The 20,647-nt window shown below is 60.1% G+C and overlaps 10 protein-coding genes across 10 annotated transcripts; 4 read left to right on the top strand and 6 right to left on the bottom strand.

Moving 5' to 3' along the window:
- The first annotated feature begins 13 nt into the window (after positions 1-13).
- On the top strand, positions 14-1,764 carry SPRG_03532 (hypothetical protein). The gene is made up of 2 exons (XM_012342112.1): positions 14-1,174; positions 1,225-1,764. Exons 1-2 carry the CDS (start codon positions 76-78, stop codon positions 1,734-1,736), a joined length of 1,611 nt encoding a protein of 536 aa, XP_012197502.1. The 5' UTR covers positions 14-75; the 3' UTR covers positions 1,737-1,764.
- Positions 1,765-2,481: 717 nt separating this feature from the next.
- On the bottom strand, positions 2,482-3,054 carry SPRG_03533 (hypothetical protein). The gene has a single exon (XM_012342113.1). The coding sequence runs from the start codon at positions 2,976-2,978 to the stop codon at positions 2,529-2,531; it is 450 nt and encodes a 149-aa protein (XP_012197503.1). The 5' UTR covers positions 2,979-3,054; the 3' UTR covers positions 2,482-2,528.
- A 679-nt stretch (positions 3,055-3,733) lies between these two features.
- On the bottom strand, positions 3,734-7,725 carry SPRG_03534 (hypothetical protein; the record flags this gene model as incomplete). Its single annotated transcript, XM_012342114.1, has 7 exons — positions 3,734-3,955; positions 4,005-4,262; positions 4,296-5,038; positions 5,081-5,139; positions 5,180-6,301; positions 6,349-6,910; positions 6,955-7,725. The coding sequence occupies 7 exons, from the start codon at positions 7,723-7,725 to the stop codon at positions 3,796-3,798; spliced, it is 3,675 nt and encodes a 1,224-aa protein (XP_012197504.1). The 3' UTR covers positions 3,734-3,795.
- A 297-nt stretch (positions 7,726-8,022) lies between these two features.
- On the bottom strand, positions 8,023-9,045 carry SPRG_03535 (hypothetical protein). The gene is made up of 2 exons (XM_012342115.1): positions 8,446-9,045; positions 8,023-8,396 (listed from the first exon to the last, which is right to left on the bottom strand). Exons 1-2 carry the CDS (start codon positions 8,982-8,984, stop codon positions 8,084-8,086), a joined length of 852 nt encoding a protein of 283 aa, XP_012197505.1. The 5' UTR covers positions 8,985-9,045; the 3' UTR covers positions 8,023-8,083.
- Positions 9,046-9,821: 776 nt separating this feature from the next.
- On the top strand, positions 9,822-11,600 carry SPRG_03536 (methylcrotonoyl-CoA carboxylase subunit beta; the record flags this gene model as incomplete). Its single annotated transcript, XM_012342116.1, has 4 exons — positions 9,822-9,983; positions 10,035-10,174; positions 10,224-10,636; positions 10,669-11,600. The coding sequence occupies 4 exons, from the start codon at positions 9,822-9,824 to the stop codon at positions 11,598-11,600; spliced, it is 1,647 nt and encodes a 548-aa protein (XP_012197506.1).
- A 100-nt stretch (positions 11,601-11,700) lies between these two features.
- Positions 11,701-12,189, bottom strand: SPRG_03537 (hypothetical protein). Its single transcript, XM_012342117.1, has 3 exons — positions 12,070-12,189; positions 11,965-12,019; positions 11,701-11,910 (listed from the first exon to the last, which is right to left on the bottom strand). The coding sequence occupies exons 1-3, from the start codon at positions 12,169-12,171 to the stop codon at positions 11,756-11,758; spliced, it is 312 nt and encodes a 103-aa protein (XP_012197507.1). The 5' UTR covers positions 12,172-12,189; the 3' UTR covers positions 11,701-11,755.
- Positions 12,190-13,287: 1,098 nt separating this feature from the next.
- SPRG_03538 (hypothetical protein) lies at positions 13,288-15,306 on the top strand (the record flags this gene model as incomplete). The annotated part of the gene is made up of 1 exon (XM_012342118.1): positions 13,288-15,306. The coding sequence occupies one exon, from the start codon at positions 13,288-13,290 to the stop codon at positions 15,304-15,306; it is 2,019 nt and encodes a 672-aa protein (XP_012197508.1).
- Positions 15,307-15,735: 429 nt separating this feature from the next.
- SPRG_03539 (hypothetical protein) lies at positions 15,736-17,727 on the top strand (the record flags this gene model as incomplete). Its single annotated transcript, XM_012342119.1, has 1 exon — positions 15,736-17,727. The coding sequence occupies one exon, from the start codon at positions 15,736-15,738 to the stop codon at positions 17,695-17,697; it is 1,962 nt and encodes a 653-aa protein (XP_012197509.1). The 3' UTR covers positions 17,698-17,727.
- Positions 17,728-17,748: 21 nt separating this feature from the next.
- SPRG_03540 (hypothetical protein) lies at positions 17,749-18,669 on the bottom strand (the record flags this gene model as incomplete). Its single annotated transcript, XM_012342120.1, has 4 exons — positions 17,749-17,889; positions 17,933-18,022; positions 18,066-18,151; positions 18,204-18,669. 4 exons carry the CDS (start codon positions 18,667-18,669, stop codon positions 17,749-17,751), a joined length of 783 nt encoding a protein of 260 aa, XP_012197510.1.
- Positions 18,670-18,892: 223 nt separating this feature from the next.
- SPRG_03541 (dimethyladenosine transferase) lies at positions 18,893-20,113 on the bottom strand (the record flags this gene model as incomplete). The annotated part of the gene is made up of 4 exons (XM_012342121.1): positions 18,893-18,935; positions 18,988-19,094; positions 19,139-19,267; positions 19,313-20,113. The coding sequence occupies 4 exons, from the start codon at positions 20,111-20,113 to the stop codon at positions 18,893-18,895; spliced, it is 1,080 nt and encodes a 359-aa protein (XP_012197511.1).
- Positions 20,114-20,647: the final 534 nt, after the last annotated feature.

Here is a 20,647-nt window from a genome sequence, read left to right on the forward strand (position 1 = left end):
GGACGGAGATCTTCGGAAAGGGTCGTGGATCCGGATTCGAACCCAGCGCGATCTTGGAAGCGTCAAAGTTGAAAAATGAACGTGCTAGGAGGATTGGCGGTCACGGCAGCCGTCGCGCTGGCGCTCGCTGTGGGCGACGACGCGAAGGGCGTCGAGTTCAACCCGCACAAGATCCCGTTCTTGCCCAACTACAACGACCCGCGCCCGATCGACTTTGACCAGTACGCCGGCCACTTGCCTCTGCCATCGAACGGCCAAAAGATGTTTTACTGGCTCGTCGAGTCCGAGAACGACCCGGCGAACGACCCGCTCGTGCTCTGGCTCAACGGTGGCCCCGGCTGCTCGTCGCTCGCGGGCCTCTTCACGGAGCTCGGCCCGTTCGTCGTCGAAGGCGACCTCAGCGTCGTGCGCAACACGTATGCGTGGAACCGCAAGGCGAATCTTCTCTTCCTCGAGTCGCCGGCCGGTGTCGGCTTTAGCCAGCCGCTGCTCAATGCGTCCGACTACAACGACCCGCACACGGCCGCGCGCGCCTACGAGTTCCTCGTCGAGTTCTTCACCAAGTACTCGGCGTACTATGAGCGCGATTTTTACATCATGGGCGAGAGCTACGCCGGTCGGTACATTCCGTTCCTACTGCACCAGCTCGTGACGACGCCAATTCCGCTCGTGCACCTCAAGGGGTTTGCGATCGGGAACCCCGCCACCGACGACAAGATTGACGGCAACGCGTACATGGACTACTACTACACGCACGCGATGATTTCCCGCGAAAACTACCTCTCCATGGTCGCCAACTGCGCCGGCGAGCAGCTCAAAATGTGCATGCGGTCGCCGAACAGCTGCACGCCGCAGTGCCGAGACGCGCTTCGCGTCGGTATCATGTCGGCCAACAAGCAGCAGTTCAACCCGTACAATATCTACGGCGACGTGTGCCTCCTCCCCAACAGCCAAGGCGAGACTTTGCACTACCACTCTGTCGAGCCTTCGCGCGGCGACATTGGGCCGTGCCAGGACAAGTTTACCCAGAGCTACCTCCAGCTGCACTCTGTCCAGGAGGTGCTGCACGTCACGGGCCGCCACGTCGCGTGGGCCGACTGCAACCACAACGTGACGCGGCTCTACTCCCGAAGCATCTCGGCACTGCCGCTCTACCCAAAGATTCTCTCGGCCGGTATCCGATACTTGCTTGTCTCTATGAGGTACCAAGGAAGAACTCTGTAGGGCTCAAGGCGCTCATCTACAGCGGCGACGCCGACTCGGTCGTCAACTTTATGGGCACCGAGCGCTGGATCGCCGACGAAGGCTTGAACTTGAGCGTCGTGACACCGTGGGCTGCGTGGATCGGCCCCGACAAGCAGCTCGCGGGCTACACGCAGCGGTACGAGAACTTGACGTTCACGACGGTCAAGGGCGCGGGCCACATGGTCGCTGCTGTTCGCCCGCTTCGTGCGCTCTACCTCTTCGAGTGCTTTGTCTTTGGCCAAGAGGCCTGCGACAGCTTCTTGTACCCGACGGACCGCCACGAGTACCTCAGCGGCGAGCACAATGGCATGCCGCTCATTCGTCTCTCGTCGTCCAAGTCTCGGTCGTCGACGGTCGCTGCGACCGGCGAGGATGGTAGCATCGGCATCGCCCATGTCGCTGCGATGGCGAGCGTCGCCCTCGTCGTCGTCGCCACCGTGCTGCGCATGTACGTTCTGCGCCACCGCCGGTACCGGTACCAAAAGTTGTAATCAACAAGGACACGTTGTGTACAGCAACGTATGGAGGTGGGTGGTGTGCATATAGCGCCAGGGCGACGGAGGGACACACGCCTCGTGTCAAGAAACGACGATGGAGTCGACAGTCTGCACGGCTCGGAGACTAGTGCTACGGCAAGCCACGAGGGGCCACAAAGCACGTTAAAGATCTCAACCTCGCTGCTCCTCGGCCATCGCTGTAGATTCGGAGAAGCGTATGCACTGTGGCTACAGGTGGAATACAGGCCGACGTCGATCTCAATTCGGGTGGCAAGGGTTAGGGTGTAACGTCATATAAGCAAATTCAGCTAAAGTTACTACGTCGCCTGCTCACGATGTACACAAGTTGTCTTGTGTTCGCATCCGTCGAGCATTCATTCTCAAGACGATGGTTCACAACATGGTAGAAAACGCGGCTGCATCTGCGGCGACAACAAATAAAAACAAGGGTACGGATGATTCTTTTCGAGCCTCGGGCGGTTCTGGTCCACCTCAGTCGCGGCGCTTCACAAGAGCTTCCCGCGCCAAAAGATATATCATTCGTGCCATCGAAGAGACCTTGAGCCGCACACAACCACTTTTCGCTCAATAATGTGATGGTCTTGGCACTCGACATCAACCTCATGTTTGCGAAGAAGCTCTGTTGCGTGTCAAACCAAGCCCACTGGCCCTAAAAGGCTTGGGTGCGGCGTTGAGGCAAGATGCAGTTGCGCCTCGAACTTTGAATAACAAATATTTCGTGCAAATGATAACTTAGCAAATATAAATTACATGGGTACACGCGACCTACAGCTCGTGTCTACCGGCGGAGACGAGCGGGAAGGTCGGGAGTGTCCAGGCGACAAGCGGGTAGCGCTTAGGGCGGTACGTCGGGCGGCGCGTCGTGACATTGAAGCGGCCTTTGGCTGGCACCTTGTTGTTCCATGGCCGGCACGAAAACACTTTGAGGTTGGAGCGCGTCTTGTCGAAATCGTAGTAGCGGCCGAGGATCTGCGGGTGGAAGCGATCGGCGGCCTCATCGACGTCGATGTCAAGCTCGTCGGCGGCGGGCGCAGCGACGACGACGGGCTCAACCACGTGCTGGGTCTTCTGCTTCTTCTGCGGCGACGCGTCGCCAGGAAAGGGCGTCGACTCGATGCCTTGGCGCGGGCGCTTGGTGCCCCGGCGGAGGTCTTCGGCGGCGCGCTTGACGACCGAGGTCAGCGGCGACTCGAGCGAGTAGTAGGCGAGCATCATGATGTGACTCCGGCTAGGCGAATTGCGTTCTGCCGCAGCCAGCGGCCGCGCGAAAGCCGCTGCTGTTACAGATCCGTTTTCCTACAGTTCAGCAGCGAGAGCCAGAGGCTTTCTGTCCCAAATCACGCAGTGTAACATATTGTTATAACACACTACGCAGCCCGTTTCTTATCCTTGCAAGCACGGGCTCGGCGCAAACGTGGCCATGGGAAGCGCGGTGCTGCTCAGTGGCTGCTGCTGCTCGAAGCTCGTACTACGAGCTCTCGATAGATAGCCGTCGACGGTCCCGCTGCCAGAGCGAGCTGCTCGTGTCGCAGCGACCCGTACTTGCCACACGTCGTCCGACTCAGAATCGCGTAAAAGTACCGTGTACACAGTATGGTCATTTGCGTCATACAGTGTATGTGGTGGCGTAGGGACGACGGCGTCGCGCGGCCGACATTGCCGCCGTGGCACTTGCCACAGGTGCAGGAGTCGATTTGGTGGGATTGGGTCAGCTCGTGCCAGTGGTGTGTTATAACACGCGTGTATCGGCACCGCACGAGGCCAGGCGCGGTGGCTGGCCTCTGCGTCTCGTGCCTCTACCCCCATGTGCACACTGTCAACTCGACTTGCTGACTGTATCACGGCGGCACTGGACAGCAGCAGAGTGACCAGCTAATATCATGTTCAGCTTATTTGTGACCGACAACTTCAACAAACGTTCGATGACATGGCAACCTTCACGGCGCAGATTAGCAACGCGCGGTGCATATCAAAAGCGAGGCGATAGCCAGCGCAGGACATGGATCGAAGGTAGGTGGCGCACATTACTCCATCACCAGAGCATACTGCTGCTGCTGGCGGTGTCGGCCAACGGACTCGAGTGGAGGTCGTCGGGCAGGAGACGCCGCACCGCGTCCCGCACTTGGGCATTTTCGATTCGAAGGTTCAAGCGGGCGCCGGCCACGACCGTCTCGGCCAAGAAGGTGGGCACACTAGACCGCATCGCGCTCCTGAGATGTACAGAAAGAAAGAAGAGCGCACCTCGTCCCGATCACCGACGCCAAGGCAAAGAGCCAGGGCGGTGTCGCCGTTGACGTCGTCGTCGTTGCTTCGACGTACGTCGCACAGGCCCGAGCGACTTGCTCCAGCCACGCTGCGCGGTGCAACTGGATACATGCCATGTGGGCAGTCGGATGGAGGTGCTGCACCACGAGGAGCCACCACAGCGCGCCACGTAATGAGCCGCCAGTCGACACGGTCAAGAAGATCTGTCCACCGGCGAGCGGGTGCAGTACGAGGCTGCGCGCCGCTAGCTGCACGAGCAGGAGCTACTTGGTGTTCGCGTCGGTGGCTTCAATCCACTCGCTCCACGCCGCGTGCGCGTCCTCGATGACACATACGCTGGCTTGTTCGTCGCGCAGTAACAGCTTTGCCTCCAGCGTCGATAACTCCAGCGTCATGCCCCACGCGAGCCAGAAGCGCGCGAGCTTTAGAAACGAGGCGCGCCACTCCGTCGGGTACGGGTGTGTCGAACCACGGGTCGTTGCCAGCACCAAGTCGGCATGCAGCTCGCCTAAAAGCGGTGGCACCGCGCTCTCTGGCACGAGCGCGGCGTTGACCATGGGCCAAAAGTACACGACGCTCGCGAGGACAATGGGCGCAAGACTCGCCTGGAGCTGCTGCGGGGACATCTCGCCGCTAAAGAGACTGGCCGCGAGGAGGATGCTCGTCGTGCGCGGGTGCCATGGCGCGAGGTCGGCCATGTGCGTCGTCGCAAAGGCTTGCAGCAGCATGTAGGCCCTCGGCTGCATGGGTCCGTGCACGACGACTGCGAGAAGAAGCTCCAAGAAGACGCTCACGTACGACGCCTTGTGCACCACATCGGCACAGGCGGTAACACGACTCATTGCGCGCTCGGTGAGCACGTTGACGATGGCCGTGACGAGGTTGCCCTTCTTGCTCGACTGGTTCATGACCATGGTGAGTGCTTGCTGGAAGAGCGCGACGCCAAGCCCGACGTCGCAGGCCACATGCGGCCGCTTGCGCTTCTTCATGCGTGTCCAGCACGGGTGGATCTAGAGGCCGCGTGATTAGCTTGTCGTCGAACGTAGGAATACCGCGACACGATCTCGCTCGGCGTGTAGCGGTGTCGATGCATCATTGGCGTGACACGTGTCTACAAGAGCATGGAGCGCTGGACGCGTGTGCTACACTACCTTGATGCCGAAGAAGCTCTTTGCCCATGCTACAGACGGTCGAAATGGCGGCGGCGTCGACCCGGTCCTTGACGCTCATAAAATGCATCGCGAGGCATTCAATGCGGTACGCGGACGCTGCGTGGCCGACGTGCAACTCGAATTCGAGCCAAACGGGAAAGAACGCAGTGGACTCGAGCACGTGCGCGCGCTGCTCAAAGAGCCGTTCTTCGAGGCGGCGGATGCTCGTCGGAAGCCATGACGGACCGTCGAGGCCGTGGTAGTGGTGTCGCAGCGAGACCCAGTACAGAAACTGCACCAGGCGCACTGAGACGCCGACGTCGTCGTTGTGGCTCTTGGAGAGAAGCAACATCGACTCGGTGAACTCAAAGCAGAGGCGAAAGACGTCGACGATCGAATCTGGCGCAACGACCGCGATGCGCGCTTCGAGCAAGGCGACGGCACCTTGTGAGTCGTCCATCGCACAGGCAGTGGCGCCAAGCAGCCACCCGCCGTGGTGCAGTGCAGCCACGTCAGCATGCAGCCACGTAAGAAAGGCAGCTCGAAGCGCGCCGACGTCTGGCAGCGCCGTGATCGAGACCAGAAACCCATGCATCGACGGCAGCACGGTCTCGGCGCATGGCGCTGCAAGCATCTCGGAGCATCCGCCGCGAATGTCGGCGAGGAGCGCGTCGAGGGACATGTTGGGCTGGAGCAACGTGCCGCGCACGCGAGCGGTCATGCGGCCAATCAACGCGGATGCTGTCGTCGGTCCAGGCACGAGAGACGTGGCGACGAGTTGGCGCGCGACGCTCGATAGTGTTTGCTGCCGGCTCTGTGCGTAGGCGACGCGGCTCGACACAAGCGTGTGCACGCGTCGGACGAACGGCGCGTACTCGGCCTCGGTGATGGACTTTTCGTGCACGAGTGCGTGCGTGAGCTGCGCCCACCCGAGGAGCATCGAGAACGGCATTGTATGAGGCATTTCAGCATGCAGCAAATATGGCTTGAGCACGGTTTGCCATACGTTGCCCTGCATCAAGATGCGCTGCCGGAGCTTGGACGAGACGCGACCGGTATCGAGGAAAGCCGCGACATAGCCCTCGACTTCGGTCGCCGTGGCCTCTCGTGCGCTCTCCAACGCTGCTACTGTACATACCGCTTCAGGTATAGCGCGACAAGGTGTGTACCGTTGGGAATCGGGACGGTGGCTGCTGACTTGAGCTGCTGCAGCCGGGTACGGGCCAGAGACACGTAGGTCCAGACAAACTCGGGAAACTCGGTGGCGTGCGTCTTGAAGACGCGGAGCGTCATTTCGATCACACTGGCGTCACAAATCGCGTGCAGCTCGTCGGTCAAGAGCGCCGACATGAACTGGAGACTCCGCTTTGTCGTCAAGAGAGCGCAGGACGGGCGGAGGCACACCGTTGGCGCAACAGCTTGGCTCGTCGGTGCGTTCATGGCCGTCAAGGACGGCGACATAGGGCTGACGACGCCAAAGTGGACCTCGAACCAGCGGTAGTAGGTCTCTTGTTGGTCCGCACACGCTTGCGCCGCTAACCGGAGTCCGTAGAGTGCGATGTCGGCCGTCATGGCCTGGAGACCGGTCTCGACCAGGTCGTGCGCGAGGGAGAGCACTTGCAGGAGGAGCTGCGGGCCTTCTCGGTGATAGTAGCCGATGAGGGCGGTCAGGCCGGGGTGGATGGTCGTCGAAGCGACGACTGCGGGGTCTGTCACTGCAGTTTGCAAGACCTAGAGTGAGGTGGTTAGCGCGTTTGGTGCACGTGAAGGGATACCGAAAGAAACAGAGCGACATCCGTAATACTGCCGAGCCGCTCGATGCGTGCTGGTGTCGGCGATGGCTGCGATGCGAGACGGACGAGCTGCTCGCGAAGAAGGGATCGTATGGTCGCGTGGTGCTTGTGGGGGCGAAAGGCGTCGACGATCATCTCGTGCACCTCGTCATCGTCCGAGGTGTTGAAGGTCTCGATGATGGCAGAGATTGCAGGTCGAAGAAATGTGACTGCACTCTTTGGAGCGTCCTCAAGGGACACGAGACACGCGACGAGGTAGTCGAGGATGCGTCGGCTGGTCGCGTCTGTGACCGACGCAGTGACGGTCGAAACGAGAGCTTGCACACCATGGCGCGACGGAGTCGACGAATGTCCATGAGGAAAGAGAGCTCGCACGAGGTAGCAGCTGTAGTTGATCGCGCCTGCTTCGTGCAGCAGCCACGCAATGATCGCGTCGTGGGGCGTCGCATCGAGCACGAGCGCGTCGATGATCGCAGCCGCCTCAAGCTCGCACGATCGGGCAGCGCGGTCGACATCGCCTTGGAGCACGTATGCCAGGTATTCATCGTCACGCGCAGACGCCCAGGCTGCGTACGACCGCCTCAGTGCTGCGACGACCGAAGGTGTCGAGACTGTAGGCGTTGGCGCCGAGGTCGATCGCGGGGCAGCGCCGTTCATGACCCGGTTGCAGCTCTGAACAAAGCTCAGCATCTTGCTGCGAAGGCTCTCGCGTCGTCCATCGAGACCCGGGCCCGCCGAGTCCTGCTCGCGCATGTGCAGATCTTGAGCTCGCGCGGTGCCACCTTGGGTCCACGATTCCGCAGTCCGGATAATATTTGCCCGTGACCGGACACCCAGCACTGACCTACCCCTATGCTGCACCGGCGTCGTCGAGTTGTCGGCGTTGGCGCGCACAGTTGCGAGGTCCCTCGATCGCTGCGCCCGTATCCCGCAGGCGAGCGATGGGTAGTACCAAAGGTCGCAATGCCAATCCTCGCAGACCTCTTGCAGACTTTTGTTGCATTCAGGACATTTCTGACAGCAACAACCAAGGGAAGACACCGACAACTCGTGTGATTCAATAAATAGGTGGTTGACTTGACCTTACGGCGACTCGAGCGGACTGGGACTCCTACATGACGCAACACGTCTTGGTTTTTTCTCTCAGGCGCGGTGGAGCCCGTCGCGCAGTTGTGGCCACGTGACTGCTGCCCGGTTCGTTTGGCCGATTCGTCGTCGTCGGGTCTTCGTGGGCGCAGAGCTCGTCGAGTGCGGGAAAGACCATGTTGGGCGTCGTATGGAGGCGACTGCCTGCCCGTTTGAATGTCGTCACGAACGAGTTGGACAGATGCGGAACCTCGTCCAGCTTCCAGTAGTGGTCAACCTCGAACCCCGTGTTTTCAAACATGATAGTCACATCGCGATAGCAGACAGGGCACGCGTGCCTACATACATGACACCTCGTGACTTCACAGGAAAGCAGCGCGTACGTACGGCCAGTGGGCACCTTTTCCAGCGATCTTGGTCACGGGCGGGTGGTACTCCAAGCACTTGTTGCAGACGCACTTGTGTTCACAGGGGAAGAAGACCATGTGGATCTTGTGCGTCTTGCACATAATGCAGCGCGCCTCGGGATCGAACGTCTTATCGGGCCGGCGCGAGAACGGCTTGGCGCTATTGTAGCGCTCAACGTCCGAGATGTAGTCGGTGGTCATGGATTGGCTCTGCCGCCGGAGCGCCTCGAATTTGATGTGTTTCTCTTTCTCGCTCATAGCGCATGCGAGCGGGAGGTTGCGAAGCTCTGGAATTGGCTGCTCATCTTCGCTGAGGCGTCGTCGACTCGACACAAGGTCGTCAATCGGTGGCAGCGTCGTGTCCGCGTCGAGCGGCAGGTTCGTCCAGTCGTCGGGCGGGTGCGCCTGGCAGTGCCCGCTCTCTTCGTGTCGGTATTGTATGACACCGGTGTGCGAGACCTCTTGGACCCAGCCGTCTCGCTTCTGCAAGACCTTGGCATGCTCCTCTTCAAGCTCCATGGACCACCGTTGTCGCCACCGCGTTTCGCGGGAACGAGCGCACTTTCTATTTCAGTCCCAGTACGAACGTGTCTGCGTCAACCCTGTGTGAAAACGTTCGTCCAAAAATACTTGCATGCGATACTGCATGTGCCATTGCCAGAGCCATTTGCCAACGGCAACTGGCTTGGTTGTGGCACATCGAACTGTCCATGGGGTATGCGACTCTAGTCTCGCGTGCCTCGCCGGGCTCTCCATTGCAGACCGTGGCGTGAATCTCAGAACTGAAAGAGGCAAGAGGCCCAAATGAAGAAGTGGCTTGCCGCTCTCTTAGCGCAAGCCGGAAGATAGCTTGCAGAGCTGTAGTTGGTCTTCAAAATGCATTTGCCGCCACACGCGACGACCCACTGCGGCGTGGTGCCAAGCGCTTATGGGCCAAGGATGCCCACGGATACCATGGGGCACGCAGCCTGCTTGTTCGCATGTGCAAATTGCCCTTTGTCTCAAAGGTGAAATTGGGTCTTGAAGATGCAGACCTATACCTTCTATTTGTATGAGCTTTGGACCATCTGGCTTGGATAGTCTATAAAGTCATGAAGACACATGCATTTCTGCGACAGACCTCCGTGCTACCTCCGCCTCGCATCTGGGCGACACGATCGGGATTGGTCAAAATGGGTGCGCTTCGTGGCTGTTCCTCGCACGCGATTGGCAGATATGGTTTCGACCAATCACGTGGTGACATACGCAAGCGGTAGATCAACGAAGGCTACGGGGCAGCCACATAGTTTGTTTTCGCTCGTCGCACGCAAGTACACGCCAACTAAGAGCTGAGTCGGCGCTAATGATGACGTAGCCATGCTCTCGTCCCTGCGCCAGCCGCTCCTGCGCCGCGCCTTGTCGTCGCACGCGCTGCCGTTTGCCGCCGCCTCCAACGTCCTCGACGGCCGCATCAACACCAAGTCAGCCGACTTTGTCGACAGCATGAAGCGCATGAACGACCTCACGGCCGAGCTCAAGGTCCTCTCCATAGACTTGCATAGTAGCACTCGCATCTCAATCGCGTGGTAGGCTCGCCTCGACAAGACGCGCCTCGGCGGTGGTGAGGCGGCGCGCGCCAAGCACGTTGCCCGCAACAAGCTTCTCGTGCGCGATCGCATCGACTCGCTCTTGGACCCGGGCAGTCCGTTCCTTGAGCTCTCGCCCTTGGCGTACGCTGCTTGTGCGTAGGAATGTCACCTCTCATGTTGCGACGAGTAGCGCCAACGGCATGTACGGCACCGACGTGCCCGCGGCCGGCATCGTCACGGGCATTGGTCGCATCAACGGCATCGAGTGCATGATTCTCGGCAACGACGCGACTGTGAAGGGTGGCACGTACTTTCCGATGACGGTCAAGAAGCATCTGCGCGCGCAGGAGATTGCGCGCGAGAACCGCCTGCCGTGCATCTACATGGTCGACTCGGGCGGTGCGTTCCTGCCGCTCCAGGCCGAGATCTTCCCGGACAAGGAGCACTTTGGCCGCGAGTTTTACAACCAAGCCATCATGTCGTCTGAGGGCATTCCGCAGATCGCGGTCGTCATGGGCAGCTGCACGGCCGGCGGGGCGTACGTCCCGGCCATGTGCGACGAGAGTGTCATTGTCCAGGGCAACGGCACGGTCTTCCTTGCCGGTCCGCCGCTCGTCAAGGCGGCGACGGGCGAGGTCGTCTCGGCCGAGGAGCTTGGTGGGCCGACGTGCACTGCCGCACGTCCGGCGTGACGGACCACCTCGCCAAGAACGACGCGCACGCGATCGACATTGTGCGCCGCATCGTGTCCAACTTGAACCATGAGAAGAAGCCGGACATGACGCTGACGCCGGTCGAAGAGCCCGCGTTTAGCCCGGAAGAGCTCGGCGGTATCATCCCCGTCGACTCGCGCAAGCCGTTTGACGTGCGCAAGGTCATTGCGCGCATCGTCGACGGCTCCAAGTTTGACGAGTTCAAGCAGCACTACGGCACGACGATCGTCACAGGCTTCGCGCGCCTCTACGGCCGCCCGATCGGTATCATTGCCAACAACGGCATTCTCTTCTCCGAGTCGAGCGTGAAGGCCGCGCATTTCATCGAGCTCTGCACGCAGCGCCAGATCCCGCTGCTGTTTCTCCAAAACATTACCGGCTTCATGGTCGGCAAGAAGGCCGAGCACGGCGGTATCGCCAAGGACGGCGCGAAACTCGTGACCGCTGTCTCGTGCGCCAAGGTGCCCAAGGTGACGGTCATCATTGGCGGCAGCTACGGCGCGGGCAACTACGGCATGTGCGGCCGCGCCTTCTCGCCGCGCTTCTTGTACATGTGGCCCAACGCGCGCATCTCGGTCATGGGCGGCGAGCAGGCCGCGGGCGTGCTGGCGACGGTCCAGCGCGACAACCTCGAGCGCGCCGGCAAGACGTGGTCGGCGGAAGAAGAGGCTGCGTTCAAGCAGCCGACGCTCGAAAAGTACGAGGCCGAGAGCTCGGCGTACTACTCGACGGCCCGCCTCTGGGACGATGGCATCATCGACCCGAAGGACACGCGCAAGATCCTGGGCCTCAGCTTCAGCGCCGCGCTCAACGAAAAGCCCGAGCCGACCAAGTTTGGCGTCTTCCGTATGTAGAGAGCGAGTCGCGCATAAGCTGTAGAGAAACAAGGAGCGTTGCTGTGTGTGAACGACGACGTTGCATATCACCATCGCAATATCAATGGACATGGCTAGCAAGAGCACGAGCATGTATGATGGCTGGTTAGGCGACGGACAGAAGCAAGGTGAAGTTACTTGTCGTCTTCCTTCTTGGGCGCGCGGAGAGCCCGCTGCAGCTGGTAGAGCTGCGCCGTTTCGTTCGAGACGTGGCACACGAAGAGGAGGTAGTTGCGCGGCTGGACCATCCAGGCGAAGCGCATGAAGATCAAGCTGTACATGGCCATGGCTAGTTGCGAGAGAGATAGAGATGAGACGCTGCAGCGTGGTCCATGGCACCTACCGCCCGTCATGTTGACCGAGATCGTCTCCGCCGGCTTGTTCATGTCGGCGATCGCCTACGACGACCATGAGCATCGAGCCAAGGTCCTCGCATGCAGCGACGTACGGCGGCGACGAAGCCCCAGTTGGCTACCGGCCCCCAGAAGTGCGTCGTCTTGGGCCCCGTGGGGTGGTTGAGGAAGGCCTTGAATCGACTGGCAAACGTCATGAGCGGAAACTTTTACTCTGCGCCGCCCCCGCCCAGCACACCTCCGAACACTATCCGGATATGAAAACTCAATTGAGCACCGCCCTACAAATATCAAGTCAAGACCGGTCGCAGCGTTGAGTTTGACATCCGCAATGCCTTTCTATTCATCGCGAGCAAAGAGCCTTCGCGAGGAAGACGCTGTGGAAGCTCCACCGCGGTAGAGTCGAGCGGCGCGAGCAGCGGAATCCTGCTGACAAGCGTCCTCGTTCGTGGTGCTAGTAGCATGCTAGGAGTACGAGGGATGGAACGAGGCTTTCGGACGTACGTCGTCAGATCAGATTGCCCGAGCGACTTGGTCAAGAGAGATGGTACCTTCGTACTCGGCTTGTAGAATTACGTACTGCTTCACCGAAGCGACGGCTGATGTGTTCTAAGCCTGTCGTCCACACTATTACGACGAGCGAGGCGAGCATGGTCCGTTGCGAATGCGACACGAGTGCATCTGCAGCCGAAACCAGGGTCGTCCGTGGGATTGGCAGCCGTGGTGGACCAAGCGTGCGGTGTTGTGGGTGCATATTCGGGTGATAGCCGGCATATCCTGAAACGGATCCACGGCCATTCGAAGTGGTTGTGTTTAGGGAGCTCTGTTGAGTCTGCGCACGGAATGTACCTAGTAGAATCTGCGCAACCCAAGCTCTGACCAAGCTCGAAGGCTGGGGCTCGTGGGCTCGTCGGATGCAGTCGCTAGCTCCTGCGCATCAAGTGCATGATCATGTCTGCTCCGTGAGCGTGAGATGCACATGTGTTTGATGGGTCGCCCAGTGACGATCTTGGCGGCCACCTCGAAAAGAATGCTGCCACTTGGATCTTCTCGTGTCGTTGGCCCACATGGATCTCTGCACTTGAACGCGATCTTTCGGCGTTCGATGGCCGTTGCGATCTCCAAAACCGCTGATGGACCTCTTTCTTTGGATGCGAGAATCTATTTGGTTTGAGAGGTTCGCAAGTATCCGGATTCTCTACCCCATTACGCCGTAGGTGATTGGGCAGCTGTGTTTCATCCGGATCCGGATCGGGCCACTTCGTGAAACGCAAACCCACTTTTGGTTTTGCTCGCAGCCGCAGACGCCCACCATGACGAACGCATCGCTCGCGTCGTCGTCGACCAACTCGCAGTACGGATCGGTGCCCGCGTCGATGGCCAAGATGTACGCTGCGGAAGGCCGCAGCAAGAAGCTGTGGGCTGGCGCGGTGATGGCTGCCACCATGGTGGCGGCCGGCGTCGTCATGACGACCGGCGCCTCGGACTCGCCTATCGTCATCGCCACCCTCGAAGACAGTACGCCGACCATCGTTGAAGACAACAGCTTGCTCGTCGTCGAGTCGGCCTTTGAGGCGGAGCAGCTCTTCCGCCCCGTCGAGCACAAGGGTCTCACCAAGCAGAAAAAGTCCAAGAAGACCAACGTTGCCAGCACCATCCACGTCGACGACACCCAGGTCAAGCAAGAGATCCTCGGCTTTGGCGGTGCCTTCACGGAGGCGGCCGCGATCCAGTTCAAGAAGCTGTCGCCAGAGCTCCAAGAAGAAGTTTTGCGCCTCTACTTTGACAAGGAGACTGGCGCTGGCTACACGATTGGGCGTGTGCCCATGAACTCGTGCGACTACTCGCCGGGATCGTACTCGTTCGACGATGTCGTCGGTGATGTGACCTTGTCGCACTTCGACATGAACGTGACGCACGACCACGATACGATGATCCCATTCATCCAGGCCGCGCTCGCCAAGCGCCCGGACATGAAGCTCTTCCTCTCGCCGTGGAGCCCGCCCGCGTGGATGAAGCTGCCGGACGGAAAGGGCAAGCAAACCATGACGGGCTCCGTCCAACCCGTGGGCCTGGACCCCAAGTACCGCTCGGCGTGGGCGCTCTACTTTTCCAAGTTCATTACGGCGTACCAGGGCCAGAACATCTCGTTCTGGGGCCTCACGCCGCAGAACGAGCCGATGTTCGCGGCGCCGTGGGAAGCGTGCTCGTACGACGCGCAGGCCGAAGCCGCGTTCGTTGCCGACTACCTCGGCCCGCAGATCCGGCAGGACCACCCGGACGTCAAGATCATGGTCTTCGACCACAACCGCGACGCCGTGACGCAGTGGGCGCAGGCCGCGTACAACAAGGCCGCCGAGTACGTCGACGGTGTCGCCGTCCACTGGTACAACGGCGGTGGTCGTGAGCTCGACGGTGTCCTCTTCCATACGCACCTCAACGACACGCACCATTTGAACCCAGACAAGTTCATCCTCGCGACCGAGAGCTGCAACTGCCCGAACGTCGCTACGGGCAAAGACGCGTGGTTCCGTGCGCAGCGCTACGCGCACGACATCCTCGGCGACCTCAACAACTGGGCCGTCGGCTGGGTCGACTGGAACCTCATGCTCGATCACACGGGCGGCCCCAACCACCTCGGCAACACGTGCGACGCGCCGATCATTATGAACCCGGCTGGCGACAACTTTGCGCTGCAGCCCATGTACCACTTCATCAAGCACTTTTCGCACTTTGCGCCGCCGGGCTCCAAGCGCATTGCGTCCGACATCCGCGTCGAGTACGCGGCGCCGGGTATTCCTGACCTCTACACGCAGTACCCGGCGGCGGCGCACCACTGCGACAAGTCGAGCCGTCAGTCGCTCTACAAGACGCAGGACTCCAAGATCAAGGTCACGGACAACGACTTTTGCATCGACGTGGTGCACGAGTGGTTTGGCAACAAGATCGAGCTCGTCAAGTGCATCTACACGTCCAACCGCTGGACGTTTGCGGACGACGGCTCGATCCGCTTTCGCGGCCAGTGCCTCGCGACCGCCCACGGCTCGCTCGAGTCGGGCGCCGCGCTCACGCTCGAGCAGTGCGTGGACGCGGACCATCAAAAGTGGACCTTCTCCAACACGCAGCTTGTCAACAAGGCCACGGGGCTCTGTGCGACGGCGGGCTACGCGTTTACGCAAGCGATTGCGTTCAAGACGCCCGAGGACAAGAAGGTACTCGTCGTCCTCAACGAAAACTCGGAAGACGCTACGTTCACGATCACGACCAACGATGGCCGGCAAGTGGCGACCGTCGTGCCCAAGGGCGCGATCCGGACGTACCAGTGGGCGTAAATCCTCGTTCTTAGGCTCCATTTCTTAGTGCTGATGATAAACCGAGTGGTGATATTCGTGGGCTTCTACGAGCCACGACAATGGTTGGCATGTCGCAAGCGCATCCGCCTCAAGGTGGCCGTGGCGCGGTTGCTGCCGTAAACGTCGGAGAGGGTGTCGACGGGACAGCGATCGGCGGTTGGTAGCCGCTCGTTCTGGTCCTCCTGGCTAACTTCAAGTGGCGGCAAATTGAACCGGCTGCTCGCGCAGCTTCAAGCACCACTGTTAACTAAATTCGGACGCTATCACCTAATTAGGATACCTATCACCTAATTAGGCCTTCGGTCCGAAGTGTCACTTTCTCAGCATGTGATTGGATTGGCTGGACCGATTGGCGATCCTAGGTGATGGGCGAAACGTCGCTTGGGTCACTTTTCGAAATCCTCGGTGATGCAGACGGAGAAGACGACGTACGGCAGCCTGCCGCTCGCCGCCGCCGACGCCGAGTCGCCCATGTGCGTGCGCCACAAGCACCTCCGCGCCATCGGCCTCGTCTCGCTCGCGTCCTTGGCCGTCGGCGCCGTGACGTACACGGGCAGCGCCGGCCGCGGCGTCGAGGCGAATGCTGTCTTTGTTGTCGAGACGGCGGGTAACAACCTCGTCGCACCCATCGCCCACGCCCCGCTGGCTGCAATTCCTCCTCTTGCGGCCAACGAGAACAGCTACATCCGTATTGACAGCGGCGTCGAATACCAAGAGATCTTGGGGTTTGGCGGTGCGTTCACCGAGTCGGCAGCGATCCAGTTCATGAAGCTGCCCGCCGAGAAGCGCGAGGAGCTAATCCGCTTGTACTTCGATCCGGAGACGGGCTCGGCGTACTCGTTTGGCCGCGTGCCGATGAACTCGTGCGACTTTAGCCCTGGCACGTACTCATTCGCTGACGTGCCGCACGATGCCACCCTCGAACATTTCGACTCGTCGGTCGCGCACGACAACGAAGCCATGATCCCGTTCATCCGCGCGGCGCTGGCCAAGCGCCCAGATATGAAGCTCTTCCTCTCGCCTTGGAGCCCGCCGGCGTGGATGAAGTACCCGAACGCTAAGGGCGCGTCCAACATGCTCGGGTCCGCGGCGCCGTATGGGCTCCTGCACGAGTACCGGTCGACGTGGGCGCTGTACTTTTCCAAGTTTATCGATGCGTATGCGGGGCACAACATTTCGTTCTGGGGCGTCACGCCGCAGAACGAGCCGCAGCAGCACGCGCCGTGGGAGGCGTGTCTCTACGACGACGCGTACCAAGCGGACTTTATCGGTCACTTTCTCGGGCCGCAGCTGCGCAAGACGCACCCGAATGTGAAGCTGCTCATGTTCGACCACAACCGCGGCAACGTCCACATGTGGGCCGGCGCGGTCTACAAGCACAAGGCCGCGACGCAGTTCATTGACGGCGTCGCGTTCCATTGGTACGACAACACGCGCGAGCTCGACGGCGTCCAGAACCACGAGCACGTCAACGACACGCACAATTTGCACCCGGAGAAGATCTTGCTGGCGACCGAGGCAGCCAACTGCCCGGGCGTCGCATCCGGCGATACCGCGTGGCTACGTGGCATGCGGTACGCGCACGACATTCTTGGCGACCTCAACAACTGGGCGGCCGGCTGGGTCGACTGGAACCTCATTCTGGACCATGAAGGTGGCCCCAACAAGCTCGGGAACGCGTGCGACGCGCCCATGATCCTCCATGAAGACGGATTGGACTTTACGGTCCAGCCCATGTATCACTTTATCAAGCACTTTTCCGCGTTCGTGCCGCCAGGCTCCAAGCGCATTGCGTCCGACGTGCGCGTGACGTACGCGGCCCCCGGCAACGTCACGCTTGGCAACCAGTTTCCTGGCGGCGCCTACCACTGCGACCAGTCGGCCAACCAAGCGTTCGAGCGCACCTCCGACAACAAGCTCAAGGTCGTCGGCACCATGTACTGCCTCGACGTCGTCCACGACGAGTGGCTCGGCGACCGCATCGAGATGGTCAACTGCATGTACACGCAGCACCAATGGAGCTTCAACAACGCCAGCACGATCCAGTTCCAGAACATGTGCTTGACCGCGCGCTACGGCGCCTTGGACAACGGCGGGCGGCTCTCGATCGAGCCGTGCGAAGCGGGCGCGAGCCACCAAGCGTGGCGCTTTCACGGCCACGAGCTGCGCAACCAAATGACCAACAAGTGCGTGACTGCGGGGTATGCACTGACGCAGGCGGCTGCCTTCAAGACGCCGGCCAACGATGTGGTGCTTGTCGTCCTCAACGAAAACACCGAAGACGCCCACTTTACGCTGCGCGTCGGCGACGCTGCCGTGCAAACGGCGGTGCCCAAGCGAGGTATTCGCACGTACCGCTGGGCTGCCTAAGTGTTGATCATTGCAATGTCTTTTACTCCCTCTTAGTCGTTTATGATGGTATTACTCTTCAATCATGGTTGCAATTGGCGCCTCGGATGCTTGGATCGCCAACTGCAATGGGACCTTCGTGTGCTTGCGCCGTGCCTCAAACACTTCAATGGCCTCGCGGTCGTAGGCTGGATCGACGTCGTCCTTGGAAATCTAATTATCACTCAGAAATCATTGCCGCGCGAGACGGAAGAACCTCTTTCCACACAAACTCGGCGTTGAGATGACGCATAAACTCTGCCCGTGTTGCGGGACTGCGGCGCTCGTTGGCGATGTAGATGACCGTCTACGCATGCATATTGAGTTTATGATGAGGTTGGTGGTAGTACCTTGCGGTTGGAGAGGGCGAGGATCGACTGGATCAATGGCTTGACGGCTGCCACGTCGTAGAGAACATCGGCGCACAGAATGATATCTGCAAAGCAAATGAATCGTACAGCAGCTGCAGCAGGGATCGATGTGCGTACCGAAAGGCGGCGTATCGGGAATCAGAGACGCCACGGACGTGCACGGTGTGCCCCACGAGTACTCGTGCACGAAGACGCGGCCGCTGACCTCGGCCTCGCTGAAGCTGCACGCGACGTTCTGTGTGAGCCATTGAAGCACGGGCCCGACGTCCGTGAGCACGACGTGGTAGCCGAGCTTGGCAAAGGCGATGCCCGCGAGGCCACACCCAGCGCCAAGCTCAATGACGCTGATCGCCGCCTTCTTGCGCTTGTGCTGCGCAAGCGCCAGGTCGAAGCGCGACGCGCGCTGCTTCTCGATGAACTTCATGAAGACCTTGCTGCTGTCCCAGACTGTGCTGCCGAGCACGGACGACGATGGGTCCTGGACCAGCGTCACGGGCTCGTCGCAGAAGACAAACTGCAGCACGTCGGCCCAGTGCGTGTTGGCGCCAAGGTCGGCTTCGGGCACGAGCGTGTCGTCGGCCATGATGGTACACCCTTTCTGAACGTTATCCGGCACCAACTCTCTTCCAGTGGCTCGCTCGCAACACAGAGTTTATGCAGTGTTTTACATTCTGCTTCGCGGGTCGATTCGCCACCGAGCTTGGCAGAGCACCTCGTTCTGGACCTTGCATTGTAAAGCAACTCGTACAAAGGCATGCAACAAGGCAATTACAGAGTATTAAAAAGGTGGCGTCCAATCCAGCAGCTTAGCAGAAGTGAACGTGGCGCGAGTTGAAGGCGTTGAGCAAGCTACAACGTCAGCATGAGCTTCCTGCAAGCATCACACAAGTAGCAGTCGTACATGAGGAAGTCGTCAAGGTCCATCTTGGCCCCGCGCTTGTCGCTGTAGTCGGTCTCCGTGAGCGTCGCCTCGACGAGCGTCTTGATATCGAAGGCCGGGTCCGGCATCTACGCTCAGCGTAAGAAACACTTCGCGACGGTTCGAATTGTACCAAGCTGTTGAGCGAGCAGTACGTGCGGTAGTTGTCTTCGAGGATCTTGAGGACCGACTTGGTCGTAAAGCACGAGTGAAGCGTTTTGTTCTTGCGGTTGAAGATGATCTTGACCATGCCATCCCACTCCTACGCGATGTCTGAGCATTCAAATGCAAGATAGGAATATGGTACCGTAAAATTGACGGGCGGCGGCGGGTTCTTGGGCTCGATACGCACGACGCGCGACTCGACCTTGGGCGGCGGGCGGAAGTTGTTGCGGCCGACCTTGATGAGCTGGTCAACCTTGGCGAGCAGCTGCGTGTTGACCGAGAGGCGGCAGTAGAGCTCGTCGCCGGGGCGCGCGCTAAGGCGCTTCGCAAATTCCTCCTGGAACATGACGACAGCGCAGCGGAACATGGGGCGGTGCGCGAGGAGCTTGAAGACGAACGGCGACGAGATTTGGTACGGCAAGTTGGCCACGCACACGTCGAAGAACGGTAGCTGGACCTTGATCGCATCGCCGTGGATAATGTGGAGGTGGTTGGCGTGCTCCGTGTTCTGCACACGCTTCTGCACCTCGGCAATCATGCGCGGGTCGAACTCGACGGCGATGACCTTCTTGGCCTGCTCGAGCTGGACCTTGATCGCATCGCCGTGGATAATGTGGAGGTGGTTGGCGTGCTCCGTGTTCTGCACACGCTTCTGGACCTCGGCAATCATGCGCGGGTCGAACTCGACGGCGATGACCTTCTTGGCCTGCTCGAGGAGCTTGACCGTGATGTTACCCGTACCAGGACCGACTTCGAGGCAGATGTCCGTGCCACGGATCGCCGCCTTGTTGACAATCTCAGACGCGATCATCGGGTTCTTCAAGAAATGCTGGCCCAAGCTCGTGTTGGGCGTCGCGAGCGTGCGCCCGTGCGAGTTCTGGCCCGAGCCCGCGGCTCGGCCGTCGTCGCCTGGCGCGCGCTTCATCTTCTTCTCCTTGGGCATCTTGATCGAGCTGCAATATTCACACTACGATGGAGCGCCCAATCGAATTATTTGAATGGCCAAATGCCAACAACGCCACCCGCGCGCTCATTGGCCAACACAATCGAGCGCTCGAAAACTGACCAATCCGATATCAGCGTTGACCGCCATGATGCGATCTTGGTGCGGTGAGCGCCCCCGCGTTCGAGAGCTCTAGGTCTCTAGCACAAACGCCCTCAACGACCTACCTTCGCTCTTCGCATCTCAGCATTTCCAAGCTTCTTCCTGCCTCCGCCTCGAAGCACTTGGATCAAGATGGGTGCCAGCAGCTCGCATGCAGTCTATTCCTTTCCAAGCAATGCATCGGGGCTGCATAAGGGTAGCATTGTTTCTGGCATCCTCATGGGCTTCCCAGCTCCATGACGGGCGTTCTCATGGGCTTCCCAGCTCCATGACGGGATTGCTTTCATGCATGGTCCGCAAGCTTGGTCCGCTGGGCAGAAGCAAGTCCGATGTCGCGAGATTTCTCGACGTGGCAATCGTGGGACAAATAGC

This window comes from Saprolegnia parasitica (assembly GCF_000151545.1).
Source record: "Saprolegnia parasitica CBS 223.65 unplaced genomic scaffold supercont2.9, whole genome shotgun sequence".
NCBI classification, from domain to species: Eukaryota; Oomycota; class Saprolegniomycetes; order Saprolegniales; family Saprolegniaceae; genus Saprolegnia; species Saprolegnia parasitica.